The 18,544-nt window shown below is 40.9% G+C and overlaps 1 protein-coding gene across 1 annotated transcript in view; it reads right to left on the bottom strand.

The window, feature by feature from the left end:
- Window positions 1–4,278: 4,278 nt before the first annotated feature.
- Window positions 4,279–18,544, bottom strand: part of cntnap1 (contactin associated protein 1) — a 32,458-nt gene continuing 18,192 nt past the window's right edge. The window contains exons 11-24 of the mRNA XM_017484770.3: window positions 16,411–16,517; window positions 16,200–16,322; window positions 13,486–13,689; window positions 13,121–13,277; window positions 12,766–12,893; window positions 12,071–12,244; window positions 11,706–11,924; window positions 11,232–11,471; window positions 10,862–11,104; window positions 10,546–10,673; window positions 10,345–10,438; window positions 9,416–9,646; window positions 8,688–8,732; window positions 4,279–8,166 (exon numbers count right to left, since the gene is read on the bottom strand). Of these exons, the coding sequence (XP_017340259.1) occupies window positions 7,967–8,166; window positions 8,688–8,732; window positions 9,416–9,646; window positions 10,345–10,438; window positions 10,546–10,673; window positions 10,862–11,104; window positions 11,232–11,471; window positions 11,706–11,924; window positions 12,071–12,244; window positions 12,766–12,893; window positions 13,121–13,277; window positions 13,486–13,689; window positions 16,200–16,322; window positions 16,411–16,517 (2,293 nt within the window). The 3' untranslated portion in view covers window positions 4,279–7,966. The remainder of the gene's footprint in view (window positions 8,167–8,687; window positions 8,733–9,415; window positions 9,647–10,344; window positions 10,439–10,545; window positions 10,674–10,861; window positions 11,105–11,231; window positions 11,472–11,705; window positions 11,925–12,070; window positions 12,245–12,765; window positions 12,894–13,120; window positions 13,278–13,485; window positions 13,690–16,199; window positions 16,323–16,410; window positions 16,518–18,544) is intronic.

The following is an 18,544-nucleotide window of genomic DNA, read 5'->3' on the forward strand; positions in this document are numbered from 1 at the left end:
CATCGTATCGTGAATTTATTTACGGTAAGCTACGATTCTGAGGTTGGGACATTTGCTAATATACAACGTTATATCACCTGCACTGATCTTATTTAAGCGGGCAGTTTAATCCGACTACACGACACAGCACTTTTTCTAACGCTCCCTAAGCAGAAACGTATCTGATCGACACCATTACAATGGTCATGAATCGCATCGTGCTCACGTAGACACCCTGGGCTTGCTTTCCGAGCGGGAATTACGAGCTACTGGGTGGTTCGAACAGGTAGTTTCCGTCTAGTCATGAACGCGGCGTTACTCAGAAGAAAGCTCACCAGCGGCTCTCTGGGTTTTGAACTCGAAACCTTCTCATGATTAGCACTTAGTACTTTAAACACCACTCATTTACATTCTCACGCTCTTTCACACGCTCGGATTTTCTTCATTCCAAACTGTACAGTTGGCTGTCGTTTCATCCTGAGTGACTGAAAGCGAGAACGACGGATGGAAAACATGGACTCACGGTACAACAGCAACTCAAGAGAACGAGAATCACGGCCGTCTACTCACTCTACACGCGTACTCATCGAAATGGTTTCACGTGCCTATTTTAATACAAACGACATGAATAAAAAATAAAATAAAAACAACAACATTTACACGTTTATTTAGACGTGTACTGTACGTATGTGCGGATATTATTATGGCTACTTTGGCGGTGACACTAGCGCTAGCACTAGCACTGGAAGCAGCTGATTGCTTTATTTTTTTTTTGTTGTTTATTGTTGTTTGGTTGTTTTTTTTTTATTATTATTATTGCATTTTACTGAAAAAGTGCCGTCATGCAGGATGCATAGCTTGAATGTGTTCTACTTCAGTTTTTTTTTTTTTTCTTTTTTCTTTTCTTTTAAAGCATTGTTCCTAGCGGGACCTCAGCAGAGGATCGGATGGCGATGATGGCGATCATCTAAACCTCAACTTGATCATCATCGGCAGCAGCTAGAAAGCAGCAGCGGTAGCAGCAGTGATGACAGTGGGCTAGAACTAATCTGATATTAAAATGTACATTTACATTTACACTGTAGTTCTCAGTATACGGAGACTCTCGCGGCCACGAGGGGAACCGAACCGAATTATCCGAGCTTTATTAATACCCTGTCACGGCTTTTGGCATCTCCAATACTGGCTTATTTACCGTGGAAATGAATTAAAAACATACGGTCGTGTGCAAAAGAAAGTACACCCCCCCCACACACCTTTTTTTTTTTTTTTTAAACCGTAATTCATGATGTAGATCAGCTAACAAATAACAAAAGAATAAGAGCGATTCAATAAACCAGCGTGAAGAAACCATGGTGGAAAAATGAAATGCATCACGTGATCATTTAATAATGCTTGTAAGAAGTCGTTTTCTGCAAACGCTTTCCTTTTATACGTATTTCACATCGTCCGAAAGGATTTTTTGTCCCCCCTCTGATTTACAAATAAATAATAAGCCTGACTTATCTACAAACTGGATTTTCATACATTGTTCCCCAAGAACATTTACTCAAGAAGTGCTGTACTCGTGAAAATCCAGTTTGCTGGGGAGAATGTTCAAAATCTGTGTAAACATATCGGCTTAAATTTACACACAGGATAATACGTCACGGGCCCGAAGCATGATCGATCGGCTTTGATCATTCGGTAATTAATTAGTGACGAGTTTCTGCAGTTTTACGGATCACGCGGTCACACGCGAATTTAGTAGAGGTCGTGGAGAAGCTACGCCCGTAGATGTAGGCATCTCATTTAGCATGTAGCTTATTTAGTAGAAACTGTGAAATTCAGTCGTTTCATTTTAAACGAGTCGCCGAAACCTTTGGAAACGTGGCAGGAATTTTTAGCCTACAAAAGTGAGAAAGGTTCATTGATATTTAAAGGGGTTTAATGATGAACGGCTTTCTTTAGGTCCCCACCAGAGTATCTCAATGAGGATTAGGTCTGGACCGCTCAACGTAGAAAGAAAAAAAAAACACGGTTCCGTCTAGCACCAGGAAGATTCCTTACAACATTTACCATGAAGGGATTTTCTTTAGTAGAAGGTTCCTAACTAGATTAAAGAAGCAGAACCATTAACCAACTAATGAAACGGTTTTCTTAAGAGTTCAACACTTTACTATTTTCTTTTCCCAACCATTAGACTATAGATTTTCAGCTGTGCCTGGACTCTACTCCTTTCGTGTGCCCAAGCTGTACCCGTGACCAAGAACCAGCTACTTTCACAGGAAGTAATACATTCAAGGGGAAAATGTGTCAATTTAAGATGTACTGCCGTGAACTTCAATATAGTGACCAGATCTTCCACCGAAAAGCCCGTAGACACTGTTTAAAACGATTTCTCCTGCCTGAAACCAATTAAACGGCAATCCTCAAGATTCCGAAGCTTGTAGCCAAAGATATAAGACTTCTCTTTGAGCGATCAACGGAGGCCATGAATCCTTCACCACGATTACCTCCTCATGAGGTGTATATCTAGAGATATTCTCATGTGGCCAAACTTGCGGAATTACTCAACACTCCATTCAATCATGGGGTCTCATTTCTACAACATACTGGACATTACTTCAGAAATCATGTGGTCTTTTTAAGCGCAGGTCTGCAAATCTAATCTGTTCAGCCAGTTACCAGAAAACGAAACGGCCGTTCATGAAACTCCTGCGTACACTTCCACGACCGCCATATGAAGCATTTTCCTGATTAAACTGTCAGAAACGCAGATCCCTAGACTATACCATGAGTTTCCCTGCAATTTCTCGGAGCGTTATCCCAGCTGGTTGTTTTCTGGTCATGTAGAGTTACAGGACAATCAATAATAAGAAAATGTCAATCTTAAACGTTCTCGGTTTACAACTACTCCATCTCAGAATGATTTTATTGATCGTAAACGGCCCCATCACCTTTTATTAGAAGATAAAACGAAAAGAAATAACAAATCCTCCTTTTCTACATTTCAGGTGTCATTTCTCTTCAACTTGAAGGAAACAAATTGCCCCCTTGTTCTGCTTTTATAGAGATGCTCACGTGTCCTGCCGCTCAACCAATCACGTGGCTTTAATTAGCATCACCTGTCTGTTATTTAGTGCCTTAATTCCTACTGAAGCAATAACGCTTGCACTCCATTTTCCCCACATGGTTTCTGCAGTTTTTTGTTAAATAAATAATAATTGTCTGCTCCGTGAGGCTGATTTGTTCTAATTATCGAAATTGGAGAGGAACTAGTTAGTTACTTGCTGTAAATTGGTGGAAAAACCACTGAATTTAAAAAAACTCATTATTTATGTGACTGAAAATACTTTAAGACTAAATGAAAAAAAAAAAATTGTGCTCTAATATTAAACCCAAATAAAATCATGTGATTCGAATATCTTTAACTTTATAACCTCACGAAAGCACTTTGTTTGGTACGAATATCCGCATGTCCGTTACAAATGGATTCAAAGCCACATTTTAGAGGCAATTAGTTTTTTTCCACAAAGATTACTAATACTATTATGTGAAACGACGTCACTTTGCCAAATTGTTCGCTTGGGAAACGTGTCAACGATGATTTTTGTTCCGGATAGAGCAGCATTTCTCCACCAAATTCGATGCAAAAGCAAAAACTGTCATGCTAAGATCAAAGGAAAACTCCACTGTGAAACACATGAGTGATAATTTGTTGGTCGGTGCTGTATTATTGTTATTTCCATGAAAAATTCCCTGTGCTGACGTAACAGGAAGACGCTGCTTTTGCTAGGACAGTTACAAATGGTGATTTGGTGGAGAGAAAAAAAATAACGAAATAAATAAATAAATAAATAAATAAATAAATAAATAATCATCGATCTCAAACATATTAATCAAATCCAACTTCGGAGTAGTATGGTGCAAACATTGGGCTCAGAATCCCAGAATGCAATGCAGTCATACAACTCCGAGTCATGGCAGACTGGTAACCAAAGAGAAAATAGACCAACATGTCGGAGAAAGAATGTGAAAGAAATAAATAAGCTCCAGAATTTCATTGCCTGACTTTGGGTGACTTTGGGTGTGGGAGTTTGGTGGATGTGAATTGGATCAGCGTAATGTTATTTAATTGCGAATCTGTTTTTAGAGTGTCTGTTTTCATACAATGTAGCAAGTAATAATCTGGAAAGACCTTTGTAATATCACAGTCTAAAGCTGGATTTAAAGAGAAGCAACTTAGTAAATGAATCACATATAAATGAATCATATGTAAATGAATCACATGAAAATGATTCACTTGAATATGAATCACATGAAAATGTATCACATGTAAATGAAGCATGCATGAATGAATCATACGTAAATGAATCACATGTAAATGAATCACAAGAAAATGAATCACATGTAAACGAATCACATGTAAACAAATCACATGAAAATGAATCACATGTAAATGAATCATATGAAAATGAATCACATGTAAATGAATCACATGTAAATAAATCATATGAAAATGAATAAATAAATTAAAGATGAGAATTTCATAGCCAAATAAATTGCCACTCGGGTTTGTGTGTTAATTATAAAAGATTAATGTGCAAGTCATTCAGGGTAGAGTTTTCCTTGGAGTTACCCCAATATTAAACCATCACTCTACTTCATTTACATATTTGGTGAAAAAGAAAAGTTTAGTTAAAAAGAAACGACCGATATGATCAAAGACGGGATGTGCTACATGGATTTTAAAAAGCATTATATCTTTACGTGCTTCAACAAAAACAGCAGTGCGAGGAAAGGATATTTTGATTTGAACCCATCCCGATAACTGGAAATGATGTGGACAAAATATTGTGTGTGTGTGTGTGTGTGTGTGTGTGTGTGTGTGTGTGTGTGTGTGTGTGTGTGTGTGTGTGTGTGTGTGTGTGTGTGTGTGTGTGTGTTTAGGTAGGCTTTTATAATAATTGCTTGACCACGTATGCATATCAGATTCCAGCTTGAGCTCGGATCCGAACACACAAACTCACACGAAGACATCAGCAACTAATCATGAGTAATTCCTCTCAGTGCTTCCACTCTTGTTGTGGGATTTGGAAGGTCGTTTTAGGGAGAAAAAACAAAACAAAACGAGCTTCAGGAAGTCATTTCCAATTTGAAAATGCCGGAGTGACGATACGATATCGGTCGACGTCAAAACTTAACAGTCGAGTCCAGAAGTCTGTTCCGTTATGAAAACCCATCATTGACTTTGTATTGTATTTTAAACTCAGTTAACAAAACAGGTCACAGGCTGCATTCAATTCAATCCAATTCCATTTTATTTCTATAGCACTTTCAACAACTTCTAGAAACCTGTATGTAGATTTAGAGCATTCATGAGCAAACCAGAGGTGACAGTGGCAAGGAAAATCTCCCTGAGATGACATGGTGAAGGATGTAGGATTGAGTAATTAAGGCGGGATTTGGTTCATCAACTGATACATTTTCCATAACAGGAGCCATTACAGTAGTTTGTGCTTATTTTTATAACACTTACGGAAGTCACCTGCGTCAGCACTTTATGCCTGGGGGTGGAGTTGGGGTTGGTGGTACAAACTTTTGGACTGTACACGATAAGTGAAAATGAGGCGAATGAAGTGAGATTTCTCTGGCAGCTAAAATGGAGATAAATAATGTATTCTTGATACATTAATAGGGATCGCGCGAATAAAACGTGGGATCATAAACGAGACTTTCAGACTTGACTGTATGATATGTTCTGTACGAGTGGAGACAGTGAGAGGAACCTTTCAACCCTGAGTCAAGGCGCACTGACATCAAACACATAACAGTTTTCTCATATTCATTCCACAGGGCAGGATTCGTAAAAGTTGAGGTTCGGTTTCGATTCTGTATAATTGGGAAGACCGAGATAACGTTTAACATTAATACGGGCATGACCAAGCTCACTATGGCTCTTCTCCATATTTAAAATAAGTAAATAAATAAAATCTGCTATTATTCTGCGGCCGGTACGTCGATATATATTTATGCTATATTACTAGTTTCTCTTTCGTTCTAAATACTATTTCTCCAATTACAGAGATCAGAAGTGCTAAGCACACTGAGCAAAGCTCAAAGAGTGTTTAAATGGTCCCGCTGTATGTGCGAGCACTAAGCATTGATGAAGGCAGTAATATAACAAATATAGATTTCTAACCCATCAGCTTTTATGAATATTTCAAATATGTCCGCTGAAAGCCATAGAGCTGTATGCAAAGGTTTGGACAAACCCCTAGTCAAATGATCCTTCTTCTATTTTTTTTTTCTTCATTTTTGAAGCGAAAAGAAGTATACACAACATTTTCAGCATATAACATCCATCCATCCATCTTCTATACCGCTTATCCTTTTCAGGGTCACGGGGAACCTGGAGCCTATCCCAAGGAGCATGGGGCACGAGGCGGGGTACACCCTGGACAGGGTGCCAATCCATCGCAGGGGAAAATCATATACACACTCACACACCCGTTCATACACTACGGACACTTTGGACACGCCAATCAGCCTACCATGCATGTCTTTGGACTGGGAGAGGAAACCGGAGTACCCGGAGGAAACCCCCGTAGCACGGGGAGAACACGCAAACTCCGCACACACAGGGCCACGGTGCGAATCGAAACCCCGGCCCTGGAGGTGTGAGGCGAACGTGTTAACCACTGAGCCACCGTGCGCCAGCATATAACAATTTTTTTTTTTTTTTTTTTTTTAAATAGCACTTTTCTGCAAACAATAGTGCATAGCTACTTTATATTTGGTGAATTGTTTAGAATTGCCATTATAAATCCAGAGGGTAATCAATTCTGACTCTTCAAACCGTGTGCTCACTTTCAACAACCATGGGCTCCTTTAAGCGGCTGATTGAGGATCTGAATGTCACTAAGAGGTGCTGTTAAAATCCCTGTATGGCACTAAGGACCTGCAGGAGGGTGTGGACCGTTCTGTGCCTTTTACATCGCTTGCACAAACCTGATCTGCATGGAAGAGTCATCAGAAGGATTCCTTACCTGGAACCTCATTGCAAAGGTGAACGTCTGATATATGCAAATAAAATATCTAGATAAGTCAAAGGAGAGAAATTTGGAGAAAAATAGGAGCAGCAGTCGATGAAAAGGACACCTTGCTAACTGTTAAGCCTTGGGGTGGATCTATCATGCTTTGGGGTTGTGTGGCACAGTCAGTCAAGAAACAGAAGGACGATGATCCAAAGCATACCTGTATCTCATAACCCACCATGAACTACTTTAAGTAATGAAAGTGGAAGCTTGTGGAATGGACGTCACAGTCCCCTGACTAGAACATGGTCTGTGCGACGACGGCCCAAGGATATCTCCGAGCTAGAAACATTCTGCGAGGAAGACTGGGGGAAAATTCATTAAAGAAGAATAGATGGACTCGTAGCGTTTAAGTTCTTCAAATATATAAAGTAACTATGCGTTAATATTTGCGTAAGCTGTTGAGTAGTTCTCTGGGGATGTTGTTTTTACTTTTCTTTTCACTTAGAAAAAATCAACAACGTGTCTGCGATTTGGCCAGGGGTGCCCAAACTTTTGCATACAACAGCATATAGGTTACCAGAAATAGATTCGATCTTTGTAAACATGTACATTAGCAAAAATGCTGCTTTTTATAACTTTTCGGGTTCCTGAGGCACTTACTTTGGCCAGCATCGCATTGCAGGACACGGATCTGAACCCTGCAAATGTTTAGCCAAAAAGCACCAGATGTCAGATTAACACCCAATTAACACCAGGGGCAGAAAAAAAAAAAAAACACACACACACACAAATACACTAATATCAATGAAAAATATAAAGCAAAAATATTGGCGTGTTCTATAATCGTAACTTTTCCTGTTTCAACCCGTTTCCTCCATCCGTTTCTTCATTTCCTGTTTCCTGTTTCGCTCACCTTGTGTAATCCCCACCAGCCCCTCCCCCCAGACCCTGTTTCTCTCAAGATGTTAATCACCCGTCGCCTCCTCCTGGATTTCCGGCAGGTTCTTCTTCTCCTTGCGCAGTGTTTCGGTGAGAGGACGTGAGGAACTGGGTGACTCCAAGTTTTTCGGCTCGTTCGTGTGATAGCTGCCTTTGTATCTGTACAGGTAAATGTACATGCCGTACAGCACGAGGAAGAGCAGCATCAGAGACACCGTGACAATCACTGTGGAGACACACACACACACACACACACACACACATCATATACACAACAGGGTTGAATTCTCAGTGATGATTTTTCAGAAGTTGTTGATTCATTTTCAATAACCGCAGCTAAGATATATATATATATATATATATATATATATATATATATAAATGCACTTACTCTTACACAGTACGTTATCATTTCTATAGTAACAACAATGCCAGACACTTCACATAATCTAAGATTAATAATAAACTGTTTTTTTTTTGTTGTTGTTTTTTTAAAAAAAAAAAAAAAAAAAAAAAAGTGCTGTTATTTAACACCAGCCAATGGGAGCTCAAGAAAGATCAAGAAACTAAAAAGAGAGAGAAAGAGATAAAAACGTAGAGAGAAGGAGATGCATCTGTGGCATGACTGAGTGAATTAAGAACCCGTTTATGAAGTGCTTTATCATGAAGAGCAGAGACATTTCATCAAACAAGCATACGGCGTCGGAAAAATACTGGAAAAACATTCTGGAAATTATGAACACTTACACGTCATCCAGGGCGGAGTCACATCATCGTGAATATAATAGAAGACTGCAAAAGAAGCAAAAAATATAAATATATATATATATATATATATATATATATATATATATATATATATATATATATATATATATATATATATATATATAGAATCACAAACTATTGACTTAGTTTAAAATGGCATTTTATATTATTATTATTATTATTATTATTATTATTATTATTATTATTATTATTATTATTATCCAAATTTCTATCCTAGTTTTATAGTATATATTTATTTATATTAAAGTAATATAGAGGCTGGAATCATCATTAATATTAATATTTTAATATAATCAAGAAAACTATTTTTCATTTGACTCTAGCACATAAAGAAGATTTGAGATGTTTGTCAATACATTAAATGTTGCAAATACTATAGCCGAAACGTTGTTTTGTTTTGTTTTTTGGTGGGGGTGGGGGGGGGGGGGTTGTTTTTTTTTATTGCCAAAAAAGCAAGAAGCATGTGTGCATTTTGCGATCTGTTGTAAACCCCTGATGGAAATGTGCTAAACGCAAAGCGAATCTCATACAACAGCAGGTTTTTCAGAAGGAAATGACATCATTACATAAAGCGTAATAACCACAAAAAAAAGGCAATTTGATAAAAACGAGACGCTAAGAGGAAAATATCTAAACATTTTTGACATGCATGTTCATCATGAGTGATAAAAAGTCGATAGTCTTACATAGTCCAGTGAACCAGGGGTCATCCTCCCAGGGCACGTAGCCCAAGACAGGAGGGAATGCGCCACAGTTAGACTCCACCACGTAGCCCTGGGTGGTGACGGGTGGGTTGGTGACGTTGGGCCGGAAATACGCCTTCAGCGGTGCGAAGATGTTATAACGGACCCCGGATATGCAGCCCACCAAACCCGGACTGTTGTGTCTCTGAACGTCGTAATCGATATCACCGACCTCTGAGAAAAACGAGCAGAGGGTAAACATCAACAGTAACCTAAATCATACCGCACTTTACCGTAAAACAGCGATACGCAACTCTTTAACGTTAAACATTAGTCAGTACCTTGATTATTTTCCCGTAAAAGCACATTCCCGAAGGGTTTCCTTTCTTTTATCGCACAGCAATTTGCCATCTCTGACCAATTTGAATTCATTCATGGGACAAAACGTCTTGCTTTTTAGCATTTATAGCTACACTGGATGATGTGGACCGTCCACGAATTTGAACAAGTTAGTTCTTGTTAAAGCATCTACGTATATACGTATCTTCGTTCCTCTCTCTTAAAGTTTAGAAGACAGAACAGCAGCTTGTCATTTTATTGAAAAAAACAAACAAACTGGAAAGTGTGTATGCAAACTCCTCTGTCCTGAAGACTTTCCTGCCTAAAACGTCACCATATTAACCATTATACAAGATGGTACTACTGGTACTACTGGTACTACTGGTTCGGCTTCTGACCAAGCGGAATGCAGAATGCGACATTGCTATGGTATAAAATAATTTACTTTACTTCAAAAACAAATTTCTATTCGAGGGTTCTCCAATGTGGAAATTCCCAAAAGTTACATACTGCAGCTTTAAAGATTCAATTTGCTAGTGCGTTTGAGGAACACAAACAGTTACAAACAAAAGAACAGTCAGTCTTTGTCTTACCCATGACGCGGCCAAGAAAGATACTCTTCGGCGAGTCAAATCTGGGAATCTCCCCGAGAGTTAATCTCTCCACCCACGGCTCCATGTAATCCACCTAAAATACAGCTACACTTTAGTGTACACAGATGTGGGGATGCATTACAGCTACACCGCTTGTTATTTTCTTTAAACTACTGCACCTTTAGGCATTATAAATCGTACCTGGGTCCATACTGTGTAGTTGTGCCTGGTGATGTTGACAAAGTGAGGGAAGCCGTCAGCCAGGTTCCTGGTGGTCAGCTGAAATTTATGTGTTAGTAAACCTAGACGATACCTCAGGGAGAGGGTACCTGGACAGGAAGTGACCTCATCAGCAACCGTAATGTAATAGCTGCCCTGATGATTGGTTAAAGGATTTTTAAGATCTTGTAAGAGTATGAATTTGTCCCGTAGTTCGATATTTGACTATTTTGGTCATAGTTTTTTAGGCATTTCGACAAATGTGTGTGTGTGTGAGTGTTTGTGTGAATGTGTGTACCATCTTTCTTGAGCAGCACAGCGATGTAGTCTTTGTGGAAGGAGCTGATGTACAGCAGGACGGCCGGAGTCTGCTGGGTGCTGAAGCTGAACTCGATGTCATCGGTGGTGGTGTTGTAGCCCAGCGTGAAGTTGTGCCAGTGCGGCTCGATCCAGAAGTTAGCCCACCAGGCGTCCTCTGAAATGGGCTCTTTACGGATGTCGTAGCGCAGCCAAGCACCCACGTCGAAGAACGCTCCTATATCTGAGACCAGACAAGAGTGTAGCGATGGACCAGAATTACAGTTGCACAGTCGAGTCGGTTCTTACTGTCAAGATATTATACAGGACATCCATAACGACAAGCTATGCAAAAGAATTTGATGACTCACCTAATTGGCAGTAATAACCGTCGAAGGCCGTGTTGTTGCAGTCGCAAGAGTATGAGGCGTAGCCGTCGATGCACTGCCCTCCGTTCCTGCAGGGGATGGAGGCGTTAAGACACGCTCCAGTGCAGTTCCTCCGGATCCCAGTGCGCTCGTCTACCTTCCCCTCCAGATCCACAGGGACGCCATTCATTCGCAGGCCACGCAGGCAACCCAAGAAGGGCCTCAGAGTGTGATTTGCAGCGCCTGCACAAAGGAAAACAAGTCTTCAGAGACCTAATGGCTGGAAACTATTTGAAATAATCTGACATGGAATCTTCTCCATAGGCTCCTTCCGGCTTGGTTGGAAGGAAAACCTGCAGCCATATACAGTACCATCCCTTTGCGGATAAAACCGAACACCCCGACCGTGGGCGAACCGAAATGTGATACCTTTCACAGTTCCGTTATCCGAAACACCACAATAACTTGTTTTCGCACCTACGAGCAGGGGTTGAGTGAACTCCATGGTGATGTAGGTTTGACCGGGGAACTTGTGGATAGCCGGGGGATAGAAGTCCACTTTGAGCCGTGCCATTTTGACATTGATCTCAGCCTCCACGTAGTGCCACTCGTTATCGTTGAGAGGTTTGGTGGTGCGCAGGGTCACGTTCCTAATCCCGTCACCCACCATGAAGATGAACACCACCTCGGTAGTGGCTGAGAAAGAGAGAGAGAGTGAGCGACAAAGAGCAAGAGCTGTGAACGTGTGCTATGTTTAGCACCCCTCCTGGTTATGAGGACCTCCGCATACATGCATTTTTATTACATTATATATTTTTTATTGCTTTCGTTTGAAACCTCACAGTTCAACTCGATCCTGATGAAATTCCGCAGATGGTCATCGGAGTTTTCCAGGAAGACCCCGTTGGTGCGGTAGGTCCTGAAGTGGAAGGTAATGTCAGCGCTGATGCCGGGTTTAAAGGTGGGGAAGGTCATATAGGTGGGCTTGGTAATGGCTACCGTATTCCAGATACTCCCTGTAAGAGCAAGACACAAACACTAAATAGTCTTCAGAAATAGAATAAAATACACTTCCTGGACTTTCCTAATGCCTTTCCTTGCATTATTAACCGTATCAATCCTGACAAGTAAAGGTCCCACCAGTGTCCTGTGAGAGTTCCTGTCAATTTTAGCCCACTGACTGGGTGCACAATTTAGCCAGAGTCAGAGACCAGCCTTTTGCTTGAAATCAAATGGGCATTCAGTACTTACTGTTAATTATTTAGTGCCAAACAATAATGATTTAAAAATGTACAGTACATTAATTTCACTGTCAGTCAAACAGACATTACTTACTTATGGAGGTCGATATCAAGGTTCAATATTTCGTATATCAGTATCTCATCAGCTGTTTCAAATAAATGTATCCATTTGTAAAGCAAATGACTGGTTATAGCAAGAAACCATTTGAAATGATGTGGCAACAACATGTTTTGGCAAGAAACATCTGACATAATTATACTCTGACTATTTTTAGAGCATGGTGCAGAATGCTCACTGTCTCCAGAACAGCGCAGTGGTCCGAGGCTGAACTGGGCCTCTGAGCCTGGGCGGATTGTGTCGCCGACTACAACTCTCCTGACAGGCAGATGGTCCCGGAACATCAGGTAGCCCTTATCTGCATACCTGTTTAACAGACAAGCAAGCTAATTAGCATGTGTGATGGCCCAAAAGCAATTACGAGTACCCTTCTTTTGAGTAACCTTCCCTAAATACAATTTAATGCTGTCGAACGATAGTGGCACATGCTCTCTGTAGACTTCATGTATTTTTTGCTCATTTATAAGGATTTTTCTATATATTTACACCCACTTATTCATTCATACTGTATATTCATTCTTTCTCCCTCTTACCATTGGCGATAATCTGCATCGCAGTTGCACCAGAACTTGGAGTCAGTGCAGGTTTGATTGATCGCACAGCCGCATTTCCCACTCTCAGGGAAAGACCCGCCCCAGTATTCGTGACTCTCGTTATGCCGGCCGATCCAAAAACTATAAGGCCTTCCATCTAAAATAGGAAAAAGGAGGTTAAGAAGCAGAGCGGTATCAATGGAGGAGTATGTACTCTGCCTTATATCTTAAAATTCTGAATATAACGTCAGCCATTTTCACCAGAATTCAGACCATATTGAGTTTAAGAATGTACATAGATAAAAATTTTTATTAAAGATCCGCTCCATTACGGTCAGCCTATGGTCATCCAATCAGACACTTACGTGGAGTGTTTAGAAGGCGGGACTTGTAGCACGAGAACTCGATCCACTGTTCACAATATAGCGACGTGTTGGCTAAAGCAGTGACCTCATCCCACGAGGCGTTCACGTAACGGACGTCCCCTATATATGGCCGATCCAAGCTGGAGCCAGTCACTTTAGTTCTCTCGAGGCGGTTATGCTCAATAATCGTCCAGGCTTTGTTCACTGACAAACAGAAAACAGACTTAATGAGCCGGGGAATGTATTTCAGAAAGGATCCAGCTGCTGCTCCAGATATTTAATAAGTGTGCTTGTGTGTACATTTTCATAAAGGCTGTCCAGTGAGCCACACCAACATATACAATAATGCTGCATTTTAGAGATAAGAGTTTGAAGAATGAGTGAGGAAGCTCATTATCTGATTTCTCATCAGGCTCCATTTGATTTCGTGAGCAAGCAGGCTTGTGTTTAGTCTTCTAGTGCTTGATTAGCTCGTTACAGAGCCTTTCATAGAAAATGACTTTGCTTAATTGCCTGAGCGCTCTCGTGTAGTTAAAAATAACAGCACAAAACACACTTGACATCTGAAATATGCTGAGTGAATGGACATCTTTAGGACATCTAGTATCATTTATGTGAACTATGTGAATTCTTGTTCAGAAGCAGTCATTCCACGGAGACTGCTTTCTTTCCATCACTGCTTTCCATCTCTTCTATCCATCACTGAAGCCTTACAACTATCAAGATCAACCTCAAGATCATCGGTCCTCATCTTACTTGACCTCTCTGCTGCCTTTTACACTGTAAATCATCAGATCCTCCTGTCAACTCTCTCTGGTCTGGGCATCATCAGTGCGGCTCTGCGCTGGGTGGAATCCTATCTCTCAGCCGGATCCTTCAAGGAATCATGGAGGGGAGGGGTATCTGAATCACAGCAACTCACTAGTGGGGTTCCCGAGGGATCAGTTCAGGGCCCACTGCTCTTTTCTGATTTATACTACATCTGTGGGGCCTGTGATTGAGTCTCATGGCTTCTCATATCACTGCTTCCAGCCTTAAGATCCATCAGTCTTAGCACGTATCACAGACTGGATGAAGGAACGCCACCTTAAGCTCAATTTGGCAAAAACTGAGCTTCTCGTCATCCCTGCCTGCCCCTCAATCAACAACAACCTCATCGTACAGCTAGGCTCGACCACACCCAAGCCAACCAGGACAGCCAGAAGCCTTGGGGTGACTACATTTCAACAACTGCATGGTCCTAAAATCTTGTATGGTAGCACTACTTGTGTTGTTCTCTGCTTGATATACCGCTTTGCTTATATTTCCTGTCGCGTCTGTTAAATGAATAAATGTACATTTAAATCAAGTGTGAATAAATTGCTTATGCAAATGGGATTTTACACTCATTACTATTGAACATTTACTGGAAAGATCCAGTGGTTCACACTTCCTACCTTTTAATAGCAGGAAAATGGGCTACTATGAGTATTTACGGCATCGTTTTTTTCATCCATCCATCTTCTATACCGCTTATCCTTTTCAGGGTCACAGGGAACCTGATGCCTGATGCCCCCTATCCCTGGGATAGGGGGCATCAGGCACAAGGCAGGGTACACCCTGGACAGGGTGCCAATCCACCACAGGGCACCCATTCATACACTACAGACACTCTGGACACACCAATCAGCCTACCTTGCATGTCTTTGGACTGGGGGAGGAAACCAGAGTACCTGGAGGAAACCCCCGCAGCACGGGGAGAACATGCAAACTCCACACACGTGGTCACGGTGGGAATCGAACCCCCAACCCCAGTGTGAGGCGATCGTGCTAACCACTAAGCCACCGTGCGACCTCGCACCATGTGCCCTTTTTTCAGTATCATTCAATATGAACTATTAAAGTGATAATACATTTATGATGTTTAAAATGAACAACAAACATCAATTAGAGCGGACATATTGTGTACTAGGCTCTACAATCCCATTATGTTGTAGAGCGCATGTACAGGATTATGACTATGAAGCTACAAATGAAACAGAGGTTAAAAAATTTTGTTTGAATTTTTATGTGGATTATTAATATAATCTACATAAAAATGCCACTGATCTAATCCCTGAAGTGAGTACCCAATGGTCCACCTCCCCAGATTAAGAATGTCTGCACCTTAGTTCTACCCCTTGCCATTCATTCATCTGCATGAACTGCTTTATCCTGGTCAGGGCCATGATGGATCTGGCCACATCAATCCCTGAAAAACTGGGGGCAAGGATGGAATATTGGCCTGGATGGGACAGCAGTCCATCACGAGGCATTTCACACACTCATTCACAACAATTCGCCAATTTAGATTAGTCACTCTACCTACTGGCAAGTTTTTAGGACGTGGGAGGAAACTGGAGAACCCAGAGGAAACCCATGGGGACGATGGGAAAACACATGAAACTTGGCTTAGGCAATAACCAGACTGCATAATTGAATCGTGAGCCCTGAAGCTGTCTTGCACACCAAACTCTTGAGGCCAGTATTACATTGAACTACATACTGTGTGATTAATAGTCTAGCATTGTCTAGTTGATCTATGTGTCTAGTATCGTGCTCTAGTTATTGTCAGGTTATAGCAATTACTTCTAGTTCCAATACTAATTACCTTGATACCTTATTTATGCTAGACTCCTAGCTGTAAAATGTGAAGAAAGCCTGCCACCATGACCAACGAGAAAATGTTGTCTTACACTTCATCTTGCAGTAGACAGTGAAAGGCTTGAGTGGGCCGCTCAGGTCCGGGTCTATGGTGTAGTTGCCTGACCAATACTTTCCATTCAGTCTGTAAGCCTCACACGACTCCCTATAGACGGCTGCGAAGAAAAGGACATTGTGAGGACAGAGAAACGGAGTACAAGACCATTTAATTAACAAGTACAGCGTTGTGAAAGTGGTACTTACAGTTGTGGCACACTTCTCCTTTGTAGCCTGTGTTGTTGCAAATGCACAGGAAGTCATTCCAGGACTGAATACACCTGCCCTCGTGTTCACATGGGTTCGGAGCGCACCTGAAAATCACCAAGCCATAAATCAATCACTAGAGCCTGGCTGATACAGCAGTAAGCTCAGAACAGCACTAAAAGTCAATCATTTCTTTTGTGTAGCAAGGCTATATTTGCACAAGAAAGCTTCTAAGCAGCATGGAAACTGATATACAGTCCTGCGTAAGTCGTGTTTCTCAGGTGAAGGAAGATAGAGCTTTTCCTCTATTACAATGAGGCAGAACAAGAAGACTTTCTCTTTTATCTTCATTTCCTTTAAGAAAATATCTATTCATCCAGATGATCAATATGGATATGCAGTGCGTCAAAGTGTTTGGGGCCATAGTGCTATCTGGACCAAGAAATAATACTAGAAGGAAGCATACAGTATATTAAGGCCCCTTCTGTAGGTATAGGGATATTTTTGAAACCGTATAAGTTTTTGCTGCATTAAAAATGCATTAAAATGCATTAAAAACAAAGCTTTTAGAAAGGTGGGGAAATTTTAAAACTCCGTTGTCGCCTGTTTTTCAAATCGCTGACATCACAGCATCAGCGCTTCTGGACAGTGTTGATGTACGGCTTGGATCTGTGGATGCAGCGGCGAATGGTGTCGAATGACAAAGGTTTAGCAAAGTATTCCCGAGGTCATGTCAGGATCTCCATTACAGACTCATGACGGTTTTTAACACAGTGACGTCTGAGGTGTCGGAGATCACGCGCATTCAGAAGCGGTGTTCAGCCTCGCCATTTACGCACCGAGATTTGACCGGATTCCTTCAATATTTTAATTATATCGTGCGCTGTAGAAGGTGAAATTCCCAAAATCCTACCGATTTGTCTTTGGGGAATGTTCTTCTCAAATGTTGGATTATTCGCTGACGCATCTGTTGGCAGATCGCCGAGCCTCGACCCATCCTCGCTCTTGAAGGACTAGACCTTTTTTGGAGGCTCCTTATATACTATGATTAGACGATCGCCTCACCTGCTTCACATCACCTTCTTATTTCAACTTCTCACATCTCTTTTAGTCCTACACCGCCCCTGTCCCAACTCATTTGGAACGTGTTACATGCATCAATTTCAAAATAAACGTTTATCTTCAAACAACTATAGATTTGATTAGATAAAACATCAAATAACTTGTCTTTATACGTTTTTTGTTTGTTTGTTTAAATACAAGTCAAAGTACATTCATAAAAATCACTCCTCTTGTTTTTATTAGCGTTCTCCATCCTGTCCCAACTTTTTCAGAATTGGGGTTGTAAATTGGGAGTGCTTGTACACTGTTTAAAACATTAAAGAAATGTTTTTGTACCACACACACACACACACACACACACACACTGAGAATATTGAGAGCTATGTGAGTCAGCTCTATTAGGCATATTATGGTGTTGATGTAGGAAATGCTTTCATTCTTGAACTGGTTCCATGGAAACCCCTTTTGAACATCTTGTGTGTATTTGTGTGTGTGTGTGTGTGTGTGTGTGTGAGAGAGAGAGAGAGAGAGAGAGAGCGCCCGAGAGAGACAGACTCATAGCTGTGTGAATCAAGCAGCATAAGCGGAATGCTTCTCGTTGAAGACATGTATGTCGTCATCGTATCATTAAAGACGATCGTCCATATAAATAGAAATGAATCTGCTTCATGAAGCACAGACACAACAGCACAACAGCATCAATAGCACGCAGGGGTGATTACTTTAACAGTCCGACATTAAATTAGATAATTAGATAATAAATCATTCAAAAACAGATTTGAAAAAATCCAATGCAATGCTGTTTTGTTAACTAGAAAATAGAGTTAAAAAATGGGTAGTAACCATAGTAAGGCAAAGAAAAACAATCACAAGGTCAAACTGTTATTAGAGGGGAAAAAAATGGCAATGAGCTGTGTGGAAGCCAAACACTTCGACTCCTATTGGATCTACGTGGCCTCTACACTATTTGTGTTGTCTCAGATTTGTTAAACATGCCTGAGATTGTCACATACACACATTGATGGTGATAGCGTAGACTAGATTTACTATATACTGTATACGCTTTATGATA

This window comes from Ictalurus punctatus, chromosome 2, assembly GCF_001660625.3.
Source record: "Ictalurus punctatus breed USDA103 chromosome 2, Coco_2.0, whole genome shotgun sequence".
Lineage (NCBI taxonomy): Eukaryota > Metazoa > Chordata > Actinopteri > Siluriformes > Ictaluridae > Ictalurus > Ictalurus punctatus.